Here is a 16,540-nt window from a genome sequence, read left to right on the forward strand (position 1 = left end):
CGGACAGACTCACCACCGAGACAACTTAAATAATTTAATAAAATGACCTGTCAGTAAATAGTCCATTTGATTTAGCATTGACGGCTAACTGACAGCCAGCTATGTTAATTGCTGATTACAGAAGACCAACAACCAAACCATTGGTTACTGATGAAAAATTAATGACAGTCATGCTTTATCTGACATTTAGCAAATTATTTTATTCAGAGTGATGTAGAATGCAATCAGGTATGCAAAGATCAGGGACTGAAGTGCAGTAATTCCCTTGAGGTGGAAAGTATTGTTTTTTGAGGGGTATTCAGAAACATACATTTTATAAATGTAATCTCAACCACACTCTGGTCAAGGTAAAGTATGTCAACTAAAACAACTGTCAGGGGACAGGACATTAAGGAGCGCATAGCTACTGCCTTTCCAGGAATCTTTTTTTTTTAAACTATGCTTTTTGTAGTTCGTTGGGAAGCTCATGTGACCGGGTTGCTGTGTTTAGTCTCGTTTCTCAGAGGCCCAAGAGTATTATGGAAAGGTCTACCCGAGGGAAAAGGAGACGACAAAGGCGAAGCCCTTTAAATTAACCATCGCCTTCCCCTCGACTGCTCCGGAACAACACAACGCTCCCGCCCCGGGCTGCCTGTTTCACGGCTGCACTGATGCGTGAGACGAGACACCAATTACTGCAGCTCGGCTGGGAGCGCCGTGAATCGGAGGTCTGTCCGTCAGCCCCCGTGCCCGGCCTCGCCGTGCCGTCCTGCTAAACCGTGTCACGTCCTGCTCGTCCACCCCCTCTCCTCTTCACACCGCCCAGCATCAGCGCATGCAGTGGAGTCTTTCCGTGTTTGGACCGTGACACAGTTTCCGTTCTTTGGGCTCTGCGTGCCAGCACATTTCATTTCAAATGAGATGATGAATGTGATGTTAAAGTGTAGACTGTCTGCTTTCATTTGAAGAGACTTGCATATTGGGTGATTGGGTGTTTAGGAATTACAGCCTTTTTTCTATAGTATTAGTGTCTAGTCTCGATTCTTAGCGTTTTATTCCACATGAGGACCAGAGTTGTGCCAATGAAAGTTAAGGAAGCCGTTATAAGGTTGGGAAATAAGAGAAAAACTCTGAGGCATAGGCCAACAACAGGCTTAACAAAATCAGCTGTTAGGAACATCGTATGTCCATGTGTTGCTCCTCCTTATTGAGACACACACACACGATGATTGGCTGCCATGCAAGGCACCAACTTGTCAGGAGCATTAGGGGGTTCGGTGTCTTGCTCAGGGACACTTCGACACACCCAGGGCGGGATCGAACTCTTACCTCCTGAGCTAATGTTGCTAATCACTAATGTCGCCCCCAAAAGACCTGAATGAGTTAGCATGGACACACCTCCATGGCACAGTTTCCTGCAACCATGGAAACTGCTCATGATATTCAGCCACCACTACATTTGGTTCGTATGCTGTTTTCTTGCCAGTATTTCAGGATTATGTATATACTTTTCTACAATTGTTTTTAATTTTGCCAATGTTTAGATCAGCGCTACTCAACTCATCGTCCTGCGAGCCGCAGTGCCTACAGGTATTTGCTCCGACCTTGTGCTACATCACCTGATTTTACTAATTATTTTACCTGCTTGGTTCAGATAAGCTAATTAGTGAAATCAGGTGGTGTAGCACACGGTTGAAGCAAATGCCTGCAGGCACTGCGGCCTGCAGGACGTGTAGTTGAGTCGCCCTTGTTTAGCTTGACGTTTACTTGGTATTATTTATAATACAGTATGTCTTGCATTGTATACTGTTCTTCAGATTTTGGATTCCTAATGTTCTGAAGACCTGTCTCACTGCTACAACTTCTACTGATATGGTACAAGCTAGCGTTGCCTCTGCTTCTTTGTACTTCAGTTGGGAGTATCTTGTAGTCCTTACAGTATGGTTTTAATTCTTCATGGGCTAGTAAGGTGCTCAGGATATGATCAGTTTTCCAGATTTCCAATTTATCCAGGTGACCCTGAATTTTGTGAATGGCATTGTGAATGTAGGGGTGTGGAGAATGTCAAGCCTTTCCCTATAGAAGCTCAATAATATCTAACAGGGCAGCAAACTGATACTTTAGGCAAGTGGTTTGGTATATTTTCGGTACTGTAGTTCCTCAAGTTATAGTTGTCTTGGTATGCTAGTTAACAGACTTTCTACCTTGTGTACTGGACATATATTTATGGCCTTACAACCAATCCTATATGAATTGTACCTTATCTGACATGTTCTGTTGTTTGGTGTATGACCTTGATATGCACTGTTTTGTATGTCAATTTGGACAAAAGTGGACAAAAGCGTCTGTTAAATAAAATGTAATGTAAAAGTGAAAAGTAACATGTTATGGCAAGTTGCACAAGTAGTTTGGAGTGATACTGATCTCAGGTCTCATTCTCATGAGCAAGGATCAAAATGGGTTTCATACCAAACAAGACTAAGAAAATTAAAAATGAGGATAAGGGTTGTGGTTGTGCTGTGGAGGTGGTCAAAGAATATCAGCTACAGTTAAGCTAACTACAAACTAAACACTGCAATGTGAAAATATGCGAAGCATTATCACTATTGTTCCGTTCCCTGAAGTCTGGTGTTTAAAAATTGAGGGTGTTTGTGTAATAAAGTCAGTGGCATCAAGAGAAAATGCCATGGTGGCGGCCAAGAAACATGGCAAGGCTACTTCATCTTTCCAGAGGTGCTTGTAAGCAGTCCCTTGGCAATACGACTCTTATTGCGGCTATCAATTTGACAGTGCAGCACGGAAACTAGAAAATGGGCAAAGATACCGAATGAATGACCACCAGGAAAAAAATAAAATAAAATAAGCAGACCAAAATTATTCTTGTTTCTCTGTGATATGAACTGTCTGTCATGTCAAGTGTCTGCAATAAAAGCTATAACTGACTTATTTTGCACCATGCATACTGGTGAGTAATCTCACAAGAAACTTACAACTGAATTTCTGCTATCATTCTTTCCAGGAGTCTATGCTGTGAATTCAGGGAAAAAAATATATAATTTGAACTGCCCATCGAGCATTATAAGGAAGTCATGTCCCCATGTTAAAACAAGGACATGCCCATGATAATGCCAAAAATTCAAACTGCTTCATGAAGTATGAGGGTATAGTGAAACACGGAAAAGCAGTACCTGCCTTAACAACCCTCAGAAGTCTGGTTGAAGCTGTAATTGTGGAATTATTGGGTGAGTGACATAGATTGAGTTTTACATGTTATCAAATTCATGCTGTTGGGTGACTGTTGGTGATAACTAGATTATCAGATCCATTGTGAATCACATTATTGAAGAGAACAACAGAGGAGATCTTTGAGCTTCAACCAGCAACCTTCTAGTTGCCAATCCTGTTTAGAAGTAGCTATGCATGGATTCCAATGATGTATTTTTGTTTTTTTTATATATATATACCCTGATGTAAAATCCAGCTATGACCAGCTTGAAATACCAGCTACCAGCTGTTTCAAAAAATAGCTTGAGCTGGTCAAACCATGTTGAGTATGGAGCTGGTCTAACTTGTCAACCAGCTAACAGCTGTTTCAAGACAGTTTGCACTGGTCAAACCATGTTGAGTCTAGCTGGTCAACCAGCTACCAAAACCTAGCCTAGTATAAAGGCTTGATCAAGTCTTATTTGGGCATGCACGTCACAATTTCAATCAAAATAATTATTGCATCAGACATCCAGTCAGGGTGTTCGTCTGTACTGTTTTAGCTACGGTCACGGATAACCTTTCTGAGATTATTTCGTCCCACACAATAAGGATATATAAATTGGAATAGCAGAGTCATACCAATAAGACACTGAAATTGTTTTTATTCAGTATGGTTTAAAGGGCAACTTCTCTCTTAATTGTATTGTATTTTATTGAGCCCTCCACTTACTGTACTTGCTACGTCCTGCATTCAGAACACACCTCCTGGACTCTGCTATGCCTTATGTTATGCTCTTGTTTTCTCTGATCATGTCATTGTACACTTCACCAGAAAGCCGGGGAGAGTCTTGACTCTTGGTTTTGGACATTCCGCTCTTGAAAAAGAAGAAGAAGAACATGAATTAAGGCCCTCAGTTCAATGTTTTGTTGAAGGGGCAGCACCCGCGTCCTGTGTAACTACACTACCACTATTTATCCAGTAAAACATCAGGCAGGGCACTCTGAACATCAGAAGCTCTTTTGTACAGTATATAAGACCACGGGGGGGGTCTTCCATTCTTCATAGAAGTCGTCTTGCTCACACAAAGCCATGTTTCACTTACGATCAGAGGCAGTGCCCCTCCTGATCAGCCATGCATAGTATCCCGCTTGCTTCACTATTCCTCTGCACAGGAGGCAGCTACTGCGTATGCAGGCAAACATTTGAGTTCCCCAGCCGACCCCGCAGGATCTGTGCTCTGAGTAAACCTTCATGCGGTGAATGTGAATTACTGACTTGTGTATCACCGTCAAAAATGGATTTTAGGGTGAAGTTGTCCTTCAGCAAATATGATAGCCTGGTGTAAAATCCAGCTATGACCACCGTAGAATACCAGCTACCAGCAATTTCAAAACATAGCTTGAGCTGCTCAAACTATGTCCTTCAACAAATAATATACCCTGGTGTGAAATCCAGCTATGACCGGCGTAAAATACCAGCTATCAGCTGTTTGAAATCGTAGCTTAAGCTGTTTTTTTCAGCAGGGTACTTCTGTGCTATTACAAGCATCTGCTTTTTTTTAATGCCGTTATGTTAATATTAGTAAAATAATCAATGGCTATTGATTAATGGCAATAGAAATACTATATGATTATATACGATGTTTGCTGGACATCACTTGATGGACACAGTGTGTCTCACCTGACCTGGGATCTGTCTGAACAGTTATCAATGGATGACACAGGGCTGAAAAGTCATGCACCCTGAATTACCTTCAGACTGCCAGGAATGCAACTTATTTATTGTTGTTCTGCAACATGTGACCCTAGCGCTTTTTTTAATACCAATCCTATTGTGTGGTTTCGTTTGGTAATCCACAAGCCGACTACAATAAATTATTGAGAATAAACTTGACATAACAGTTTTAGAGTTTGAGCAGAGCTTTGGTAATGGTGAATATTGCAAAAAAACACACATATTTCATTCAGAAATACACTAAATTCCTATGATGATCAGAGTAATGGAAGAAAAATAAAGTCTAGATGAAGAAAATATGAAGTAACATCCAGTAAACCGTCTGAAGCCAATGGCTTAATCTTGTGACAGAAACCTGAAAAATGAACGTTCATGAAATATTTGTTGAGATGAGTCACTAAAGCTGTGCAAAGGAAATGCGTCATATTTCTGAAAATTAAAAATGTATAACTACAGTGAACTCTGTTTTGAACAAAGACATGTATCACGTGTGGTTAATGTGCAGATTTTCTGCTTTCATGAAAGGGTATTTTTATGTTATGTATGTTGGTTTCACCATGTAGAAATGACAGCCCTTTTATACATAGTCCTGAAAACGCATGGTAGCTAACCCCCGAATCAGGAAGGAGGAGATGAAGAAGGCTACCGTACAGGCCTGGCAGAGCATAACCAGAAAAGATGCTTAGCACCTTGTGACCTCTCTCATTAACAATGTATTTCTGCCCACAGAACTGCTGCTCACTGGATGTTTTTGGTTTTTCGCACCATTTAGAGACTGTTGTGCATGAAAATCCCAGTCTGACACCAACAATCATTCCACGGTCAAGTCATTTAGATCACGTTGTCCCTATTCTGACATTTGGTCTGAAAAACAGCTGAACCTCTTGATGACATCTGCATGCTTTTATGCATTTAGTACAGGTCTACCTAATAAAGTGATCACTGAGTGTATGTTGTATGCATATGAGTACTTCATAAGAACATGATGTAAAGAAAATTAATGCAGTCTCTCATCTTGCCTTAAACCATGCAAATACAGTATAATCTAATTGTCAATCTCTGATCTAGTTTATATTTCTTGAATAAAAATGCAAGAATTAAATATTTAGCTTGTGCAGCTAAATTGCAATTGCTTTGGGAACCTTCTATTATAATATATACTGTATATATATTATATTATAATCTGGAGTAAATCAACTTTCCCCTGAAAGTTAAGAACACTTCATAAGGCACCTCTTGTGCTTGCCACCCAAATTCAATTTGGTCGAAAATGTAAATTGTGAAAAAATTTAAATTAATAATGAGGAAAAGGTCCAAATACTCTAGCCGCCCTTCTTGCTTTCTTATTGCAAACCCTCTCAGTTTCATGAAGCAACTGTTACAGCCTTTCTACAGAGATGATCCAGTCGTGGGTCCACCAAGGCAACATTTGTGACCTGGTTATAGCACAAAACCCAATCACTGTTGTGCTGGAAGCACTACGAGGTACAACCACCCTCCAACCAGTAGATGTGCAGTTACAGTCTCTGAGTATTGAAATAAATCTTGTCACAGAGGAGAAATGGTCACAGTAAAAAAAGGGAATTTTCTGATATGTGATTACAATATGATGCAGAAGGGGATATAATTGTAAGTCTAGCATTTTTAATTAACCTCAAATTCTTGTTGAAATTGATAAATGGGTCAATTATCCACTTTTTAATTTCCTCGAAAGCTACAAATTAAGACGGTTTTAGAATGCATATTAAAATTGAAGTACAGATTACTCAGTAGGCTGTCATGAAGCCTTGCATTTCTTAGGGAAAAGGAGGCAATACACTGTAAATGCAGTCAGACTAGGTCGTGGACATGGAAACTATGTTATGAGCAGATAACATAGTTAAATCCTTTACTGGAAAACTTAGATTGGATCTACCTGAGAATCTACCACGGTAATGTGAAATATCCAAATTCAATTGAAGCCTACCTCAAAATTCAGAAGATTGAGTGGGTCTTTTAAATGGAGGTACATCTCCACTGAAAGACCTGAGCATTTAGCATTTTCTGTACAATCAATTTATTTGAAGCAAGCAATTATTTAAAGTGAGCATATTTAATCTGCAGCTTTTGAAGGGACCTAAAATAAATAGAAAGAAAAAAGATTGGACTGTCTCCAATCTCCAACCCCCATTTCTGAAGTAGTGTTGACCGTTCTCAGCTCCCATCGACCGTCTTGTTTTCAGGCTTGTTGATTTGCATGAATGTGTTCATGCAGCATTCACCTGAATGCCCTCGCGTCAATCCATTTTAAAGGGGAAGCAAAAATGAAATATTTAATTAATTAACTATCTTAATTTTGATTACACCATCAGAACAGCATTGAGTTCTTTCACTGCATAAGAGAAGGATGGTTCTTCCAAGTTGTCACATTTAATGAACATTTTGTATTATTAATAAAATAAAATACAGCAACTTAATCTGCATATTATCAGAAGCAAGTGCATGCTTTCCATTAATTATTGATTGGCGGTCAGTCTGAAAGATGTTGTAACCTAGAATGTGGCTCTGCCTGATTACAGTAAAAGAGCTTGTTTGGAGTTTGTAGTCATATATAAAAAGCCCTTATATACTATACATGACTGCAAAATATATATTGTTGGTCCTGCTCAGGGTCTTTGTCGATGATCGTATTACATTATTACAAAGGCCAGGAATTAAAAAGACAACGTCCAGCAGGCTGTGATTGAGTTTACCAGCCATGGACAACCCTCTCTCCGGGCAGACACTGAGATAACACAAGAGTTATGTTGGAGGGGAACATGTAAAATGACCAGAAGAATGCAGCATCAGTTTCCTTCTCTGGTAGCCATGTTTCCCCATGCAAATTGTGATAGTCTTAGGCAGTGAGTCGTTTCTTCCCGACCAACTCTAGTGGAAGGAGTTTGCAGCATCGTTCTGTTACATACTGGATTCCTCTCATTGAAGTGGGAGGCAGCTCAGCGTGTGACCCTATCTAAGCACACCTACACAGAGACGCTGGGTATGCTGTGCCCTTCTGTACCTTCTAACATGTACTGTACATGTTCAGCATTCTAGGAGATAAGGAGCTCCTAATAAATTCAAACCACGGCAAGAGACTTCACCTCTAGGATTCGGGGGGCTTACTGGTGGGTACTATTTCCTCACACTATTAGGTTGACCAGGGGTTTGTCACCAAAAGACACCTGTCTCTAGCTAAGTAAGAGACTACCTAATGAGGAAATGGTGATTAAGAATTCCCCCCTGGAGGTTCCATTGAGATATCCCACATTCTGCCCTACACTAGCGGTCCTGGTCACAGTGAAGGTACACCTACAGCACACAAGAGCTCATGAGGGTTAATGTGGCTTTGCCCCCTAAGGTAGGAGCTATTGACATGTGGAGCTACCCCGAGGCGGTCCACTTTAAGAACTCTTTCTCCACCAGACAGGGTTCGCTGTCGTGCGGTTCATGCTACACTCTGTTCCAGTGACATTTGCACAGACGATAACGCGGAGTCTGCTGTGCCCCGGATATAATCTGCCCTGTGCTCTGATGACCTGCTGATGGTCAGACGCCAGGGAGTCGTCGAGAAAGCCCGCAGGCTGCGTCTCGGAATACGTCTACTGTTTTCCCATGATCTTTCCCAACTCTGGCGCCTGACAAACACCGTTTGTGGTGTTTCAAATATGTAACATTCCATATGGAATTAGCTGGAGCGGTACTGGATTAGGGAATTCTAACTCAGTTTGTACGCAGGATGGAGGATCTCGGGGAGGATGAAAATGCTGCTTGTGAAGTGAGACAATGAATCAAAGACAAGCAGAGATTTGCGAGTGCCTGCCACTCATATTTCCGGGCAATCGTACATTTTTCAAGAGAGAGCCTGGTCTGTTTAACATTCCATTTGAATTTGGTAAAGAACCATTCATTTGTATAAAATAAGTTGTTGGAATATTGAGATGAGACATGGTTTGGCCCCCAGACTAAGCTGTGCCCTATGTCATTTTTATTATTTCAATTCCAGCTCTCAATGCAATAAAAATGAGGGTCATCTTGCAATGTCTGCCCTTTTGTCACTGCTGTTTGAGTTAACATGAAGCTCGTGTTGCATGCTCAGTTGTCTAATGAGAAACAGACAGTAACATGTTTAAATGTTCTCACTGCCCAAATAGAATTGAGCTCAGCCAGTTGATCCTGTGTACGTAGAACATTTTATTGGTGAGGCTTCTGACTGGGACCCACAGTTTATCCATTAAGGAGCACGTCAGCTGGATAAATTGGTCACTTGTCCTCTAGCATTTCAAAATCAATTCCCTCTGTAACTCCGTTGCTTCTTACAACTGTTGCTAATGATTCAAACGCATTCACGAATTATAACCGTAATCATGGATTTTTTGGATTGTCTTGTAACTTTTGTCAAAACAAAAAGCCCCTGGCATCGCATTAGATCTGGCCAGAGAATAAGATAATCACATTCTAAAGCTATTTTTATCATATTGGATGGACAGATTACAAGACCACAATAAAAGTGGATCATGTTCTATAGCATTTATAATAGTAGTAAGATAAACTGCTATCTATCTAGTGTGTTAGCATGCAAAGATTGCATTTACAGTCATTTACTGTAGCTGACGCTTTTAGCAGGCGGCACGGATGGTGCAGTGGGTAGCACTGCCGCCTCACAGCAAGGAGGTCCTGGGTTCGAATCCCCGTTGGCTGATTGGAGAGTCTAAATTGCCCGTAGGTATGAGTGTGTGAGTGAATGAATGGTGTGTGTGCCCTACGATGGACTGGCGATCTGTCCAGGGTGTATTCCTGCCTTTCGCCCAATGTATGCTGGGATAGGCTCCAGCCCCCCTGCGACCCTGTTCAGGATAAGCGGGTTAGGATAATGAATGAATAAATGAATGACGCTTTTTGCAAAGCGACTTACAGTTGATTTGACTAAGCAGGGACCAATCCCTCCCTGGAGCAATGTGCGGTTAGGGGCCTTTCTCAAGGGTCCACAGCTGCACAGATCTTATTGTGGATACACCGGGGTTTGAACCACAAACCTTCTGGGTCCCAATCAAGCAACTTAGCCACTAGGTTACAGGCTGCAAGATATTCATGAGTCTGTTAACCGCTCTCAAAAGTACATAACTGAATGTGACTGGATGGAGCCCCAGTATCAGGTCTGAAATCCCGGCTACTCTGGCTGGCAGCCCTGTATGGAGGTGCATAACTGCCTGTAACATCTCTCTGGGGGGGAGGAACCCCATTGGTGGAATGACCATGACTATGCACACAGTGTCAACCCTCTATGACCTGCTGGGCTCTCTCCACACTAGCTGCACATGAAGAGTCCAGCTCATAATTAACATCTGCAAGCTCAACTGCTGGGCAGAAAGGAGTAGCGACAGTTTGCATGCGTTTTAGAGAATGTTAGTGTGTTTTAAAATTGGATTTTTAAATGAAGACATACTATTAGAATTATTTATTTTTTGCTATATACTGTATGAACCTGTGTAAGCAAGTACACCATTGTATCTGCCATTTTTAGTTACTAGTTACTAATTTCTTTTTTTTTTCTTCACAACAAAAATGTAAGAGTACTGCCCACTACTGGATGATTTGGCATTGACTCTTGAAGAGTTTGTTTACGACATCATTATCAAGTTGATCCACATAAATGTTGTTTTCACGAATCAGTGGTAATGGGGAAATCTGGCTTATTATAGAAGTATGCTAATGCCCCTCTGCTACTTTACCAGTGCTGACTGTATCACAGGGGTTTGTACGGGCATCATGACTTGCTGCCCAAGCCACTGTCTGAGCATGTGTAAATTTAATGGACATTTTAAAAGTAAAGAAATTACAAAGTGATTACACTGAGTTATTTTTCACTGTCCAAAATCTACATTATTCCTTACTTGCTGAATACCAAACACACAACTAACGTAGGGCCAATACATTGAGCTATTTATAATTGTATTTTTATCAGCAGGGCATGTTTCGTTTAACTAAACTCATAGAATTGTAATCAGAAATAAAAAATTTGTTTTCAAAATTTACAGTGAACATCTTAGTCATCAAAAACAATGTAACGCTAATTTTATCATTTGCTGAAATAAAATATGGCAGTTTACTTTTACTGAGTAGCAAAATGACAGCTTACAAAAAAATCATCCTGCTGCAAAAACGACTGTTTAACTAAGTTGAGTTTACTAGGTCATTGTCACTTAAGTTACAACAACAGGTGTTTTATTTTCTCATGCAATTTGTATATGATCCAGAGAAGATCTCCCACTTTATAAAGCCTAGGGTACTACACTGCCGTGGTACACTTATATATGGTACGAAACCTGCTTCTCCCTCTGGAAAATGGAATCCTCTAATCAAATTTATGTAATCTAATACATCAGTGATCCCTGTAAAATCCATCGATTTGTTGATTTTCTGCCATCCCCTACGCGACAGCAAGCCTCTGTGTGTGCGACCATAAATATTTAAAGACAAGGTTTTAAAAAAGATCATTTTTTCCATTCTGTTCTAAAAAGGTCAATTTCATTTGCCATGTCAGATGAAAGATCTTATGAAACCATCTCTGGGAGGGTGCACCTCAATAAAAATCGATTTTTCTAGATGAGAAAAGGGCTAGTGGAAGATGAAATTCAAATTTGGGTTCAAACGCTGTGTTTGAAAAGTGAGCCTACTGTATGGGATTGACATGGAAATGATTTAGAGTTCACTTTAAATGGGCTCCTGTATGAATGTTTTGCTGTCTGTGAAATGGCAGTGGCGAATTAAGTAAGGTCTACGCTGATTTTGAATTCTGAATCCAGTATAATAAAATGGAGCAGCATTGCTTAGAATATACTAGACTGCATCATTTTTACATGTAATTTTCATTTTGTGTGCATTATGCTTTCCATAAAATAAATCTGGAGGCAGGGGGACAGAGGGGGCAGCCTGTAGCCTTAAGGCTAACCCGTTAGGTTGTTGGTTCAAGCCCCGATAAAATCCGTCACAGCTGTTGGGGCTTTTGAGCAAGGCCCTTAACCCGCATTGATTGACCTCATGCTTAGTCAAATCAACTGTAAGTCGCTTTGGATAAAATCATCTGCTAAATAACAAATTATTATTATTATTATTATTATTATTATTATTATTTTATTATTATTATTATTATTATCGTCATCGTTATCGTTATCATTGTCTCTGCCCCCAGTTGCTATATGAGAAGGCCTTGCTTGGGGACATGGTGAGACATTGGTGAGAGCACTCTGTGCTCCAGCGGGAGAGGCAGACTGTGGATAAACAAAGCCCACTGGGGGAACGCTTCCTCAGCAGCTGGGGCCTGCTCTGACCTTTCACCCCCTGGCGGGACACAGCAGGCCCACCCTCGCTAATTAGCCACAGCGCTGGTCCAGGCCTGCCGAACTAAAACTGAGCCACACAACTGCTCCAGGTTCTCCTCTATCTCGCATCTCTCTCTCTGTTTCCACCCTTCTATCTCACCTCTCTTTCTGTTTCTCCTCTTTATCTCACCTCTCTCCCTCTCTGTTTCTCCTCTCTATCTCACCTCTCTCTCTCTCTGTTTCCACCCTGCTATCATGCTGTAATACCCCCACCAACCCCAGTCGGATATGACTGAGCTTTTCCCAAACTCTGCCTTTAATCTTAGTCACCAAGGTCTCACTTGTTCAGACTAGGACTTGATGGTAGGTAAAGAAGCAAGCACCTCCACCGAGGCAATGCTGCTATGCTGTGGGAATCTACATAGGAAGTGTCCAGGGTCAGACAGTGCTGGTAGACAAACTGCTTAGCAGTAAATATACTAAAGTACATGACTTACAGTTATGCTGTACAGATACATTTGTGAAATTGGAGACAAAGGCTGAAAACACTTTGGAGGAGCTACAATTATACTGTGCATTTCTTTAGTTCTGCCATATTGCGCATTTCAAAACCACTAATGGGACAGCATGGCTTCCCACATTTCATCCAATGTTAAGTGCTACAGTACCCAAGATTTGGTCACTTTCTCATTCTCAAAATAACAGCAGCAAGAAATGGAAAAAAGAGGGCACTCACAATAAAAAATTATCCACAAAGAACATTAAATGTTTTTTAAACCTCAATCAGTTCTCAACTTCTAGAAGAAGAAGCATTCCAAACTCCTGAATCAAATTCTAATGGTCACCGTCAAGCATGCTGAATACTGATGTGCCCAAAAAGCTAAGCATTGATCTTTTACTGATTAATTAATTAATTCCATTGCAATTGGCTGTTGATTCTCATGCAGTGGGGGACGGTTAGAAATTGAATTATGAACATAATAAAAGATAACAGCACTTGCGACATATTGAAATGGCAATAAAAGCTGCGGCTGCTAATTACTACACGCTCACAATTCCTTCATTGTGCTATGAATTGTGGGAAACACAGGCAGCTGTGCATGATGGCACACAGACAGACAGCGATTACACGAGCCCCGCATCTGCAGGAGGAAGGCTAATTAAAAAAAGCAATGACTGTCAAAAACTAATTCTGAAATAAGGGTTTCAGAACTAGGTATTCAGGGGCCATCGTTCAAGGACAATGAATGGTATTAGGGATGCACGGTCAGCCATATTTGTATGTCTTTTTTATTAAGACTACGGATAATTTGTTGTTGCTGTTTGTCCTTCAAACATATTCAGCCATTTTCAGTGTAACATGGTGGCTAAGAAAAGTTCTGTAACCAGACAATCCTTACTCTTGCACCTTTAAAAAGCATTTAGTGTTTTAACTTAAGTATATGAGCAGCATTGTACAGTACGATTTATCCAGTTACATCGAATAAGGAATTCTGCCAAACATGACATCTCCTCTTTCAAAGCACAAGTGTACAACATTTTGTACTCAAATGCACAATCAATTGAAAATTGTCATCTAACGATTGCGTGTTGCGGTGGAACGGCTGGAACAATGAAATGAAACAATGCTGTGTGAGACTTCCAGCATGGAGTAATCATCACGGGATATAAAAGGCAACTGGAGTGTGGAAATGTTCCCAAGAACTCACTCATTTCTGTCTCAAACACGATCCCTTTCAGTAGCAGTGCCGTCTGTTCTTACGCATCGTGACTTGAAAACATTCTCATCCCTTCTCCTACTGTATACACTAATGTCCTGAAACCTCATAATTTCACAAAAATCGTTTCAATTTGTGCTGGTTGTATTAATGGCGGTTTAATTTTGCAAGGAAGACAAAATGCTTAATATAAATATTCAAGATGAAAGTAGACACCAAACATTGCCAATATTAAATACAACTGCACCGCTCTTTATCAGAGAAATGCTGCATTCTTGTCTTAATACAAACATTGTACTATTTTAGTGTTTGTCAGAATGAATGAGAATTAAATCTGTTATTTTTTTATGTTAAGCATTCTACCATTTTATATTGATGTGACTCATTGAGTAGTTCTATAATACGGTGTCCTTATAATAATAATAATACACAGCGCAATGATGTGCCCTGCACAATGTAATAAAACGATCCTTCCAACAGAATTACTATCAGTTGGATGAAAACTGGTTTTACGCTTCAGTTGAGTAGGGAGGGGCTAGCTACATGCTCAATGCATGTTTCTTAGCATCTGCATTTTAAGGATATTATGTCATTTTAAGTGTAATGTCTTATTAAATTATTGCTCACATGCAATTCAAGTGCAGTCTGATGGCTTCTACAGTAAGGCAGACAATGAGCAATGAACAAATATGCCTATGAGTAAAACATACAAAATAAAAATGAGCTCTCTTAGGTTTTGTACTCAACCTAATAGTTGACATATATGCGGCCTACAAGACGAACACTTCATGGACTCCTACACACTAGGACTTCACCCAAGCTCACTTGTTTTCAGAAATATGATTTCTAAGCTCACCTCCAAACACACCTGATTGGGGCAAAATTTGTTTCCTTTAACCCTTTGAAGGCATGACATTGACACAATGGATATATACAAATATGGTAACTGACTGACGGACGGATTTCCTTTACCTTGTAGACTACCTTTCTGAGCAACATCCATTGTTGAATTTGGCTTCCCATTCTACCAAAAGCAGATGTTATTGCTCTTAAGTGACGTGTAGTCAATAATCCATACAACCACAACAAAGCAGTGGTAGTAGCCTTTATGCTTAACTGAAAACATGTTAGGACAGCTTTCTTCATAACTAAATTCCCAGCCTACACGTATGTGTAGTAAACAACTGATGTGAGTTATCACACCTAACATGCTGCTTCTCACAATTCTCTCCAGCCAAGAGGTGAAAGCAAAATTCGCCTAGCGAAGTAAAATGGAATCTCTCTTGTTTATTTCGGCTTTAGATCTGCGTCATCTGTAAACCAAGCAGTCGCAAAATAACTAACTTTACACCTGTCAACAGGTTGCTGGGCGTTGATTCAAAGGCACCGAAGGAGTAGACAATATTCAACGCCTCGGATAAGGTGGGGTGGATGGACTAGGCTACGTGTTGCAGTGAGATATAGCACTTCCCCGTAACATCGAAAATTGTGACACATCCAAACAACACTGCTATGGCATTATACATAGTAGTATAAATGTAATTCGCGTTATACATTTTCTATCGCTATTTATTCCAGCACTCAGCGATGTGCAACGCATTCAATCTCAATTCACCGGCTATGTGCATACGGGGAAAAGAAGCTAATAATCGCGAAACTCGAGCGACTCGACTCAAATCTTTCCCATCCTATACGGCATTAAATGCAATAGCCAAACGAATGTGTGTGTGCGCGTGTGTGTGCTCTTGATAGCGAATTTAGAACATACCTTTAGCAATTGCTTGTAAATCCGTTATGCTGTGATGTTGTGCAACACAGTAATGGTGCAGCTGGTGACTACGGTATTTCCGAACAAGTTACCATCACGAAGGCTTGGTATGACTCAGAAGCTGTGGTGGGGGTGAAGATGAGAACTGTAGCTTACGTTGTAGCGAGAAAAACGTGCAAATATCATAAAATGTCACGTTCAACAAAATCTCTGTAGCTCGCAACTGCAACCGCAGCATCACATACTCAAATATTCAACTAAACGTGCTGCCATGATAATAAGAATAAGAATAATAACAATAACAATTATAATAACAATAATAATAATTACAATAATAATTAGTTTACATAAATTACTTACATAACAATAAAATGAGGCACAATTCTTGCTTGCAGGTGTCTGCCTAGCCCATTTCTCCCCAGCGCTGAAGCATTTTCATTTTCAAAGCCTGGAAAAACCAAAGGGTAAGATAATAGCAAATAATGGTTTATATGGTTCAGCGTTGGATGTTTTTTGTCTAGTGTACAATATAAATTGTTCGCCTTAATGTAGCCAGACCCCTACATATATACATATATATTTAGTTTGAAATTGCCCGTACCTCATACAACCCGTTCGATCTGCATGTTGCCTCCTTCCTTGTGTAGCTCGCCAACACTTGAACGTATAACACTTGGTTGCTGTGATCAACCAGGGTCCTAGCGCCGATGCCACCGCAATAGAAACGGTTCTCAGAACGCAACAGGTTGTGTTGGCCTTGATGCGTCAGCCTGTGAGTCCACGGGTGAATCGG

The 16,540-nt window shown here is 40.5% G+C and overlaps 1 protein-coding gene across 2 annotated transcripts in view; it reads right to left on the minus strand.

Moving 5' to 3' along the window:
- Positions 1-16,396, minus strand: part of rab27b (RAB27B, member RAS oncogene family) — a 40,861-nt gene extending 24,465 nt beyond the window's left edge. Inside the window, exons 1-3 of one of the 2 annotated variants that reach the window (XM_061215616.1) lie at positions 16,349-16,389; positions 16,108-16,195; positions 15,748-15,868 (exon numbers count right to left, since the gene is read on the minus strand). Coding sequence is in view for 1 of the 2 variants with exons in the window: in XM_061215615.1 (XP_061071599.1) it covers positions 16,108-16,109 (2 nt within the window). In the remaining variant the exon portion in view is untranslated. Of the gene's footprint in view, positions 1-15,747; positions 15,869-16,107; positions 16,196-16,348 lie in introns of both variants that reach the window. The other variant, XM_061215615.1, reaches the window with a different exon arrangement.
- Between the last annotated feature and the right edge of the window lie 144 nt (positions 16,397-16,540).

The sequence above is a fragment of the Conger conger genome, chromosome 12, assembly GCF_963514075.1.
Source record: "Conger conger chromosome 12, fConCon1.1, whole genome shotgun sequence".
NCBI lineage: Eukaryota > Metazoa > Chordata > Actinopteri > Anguilliformes > Congridae > Conger > Conger conger.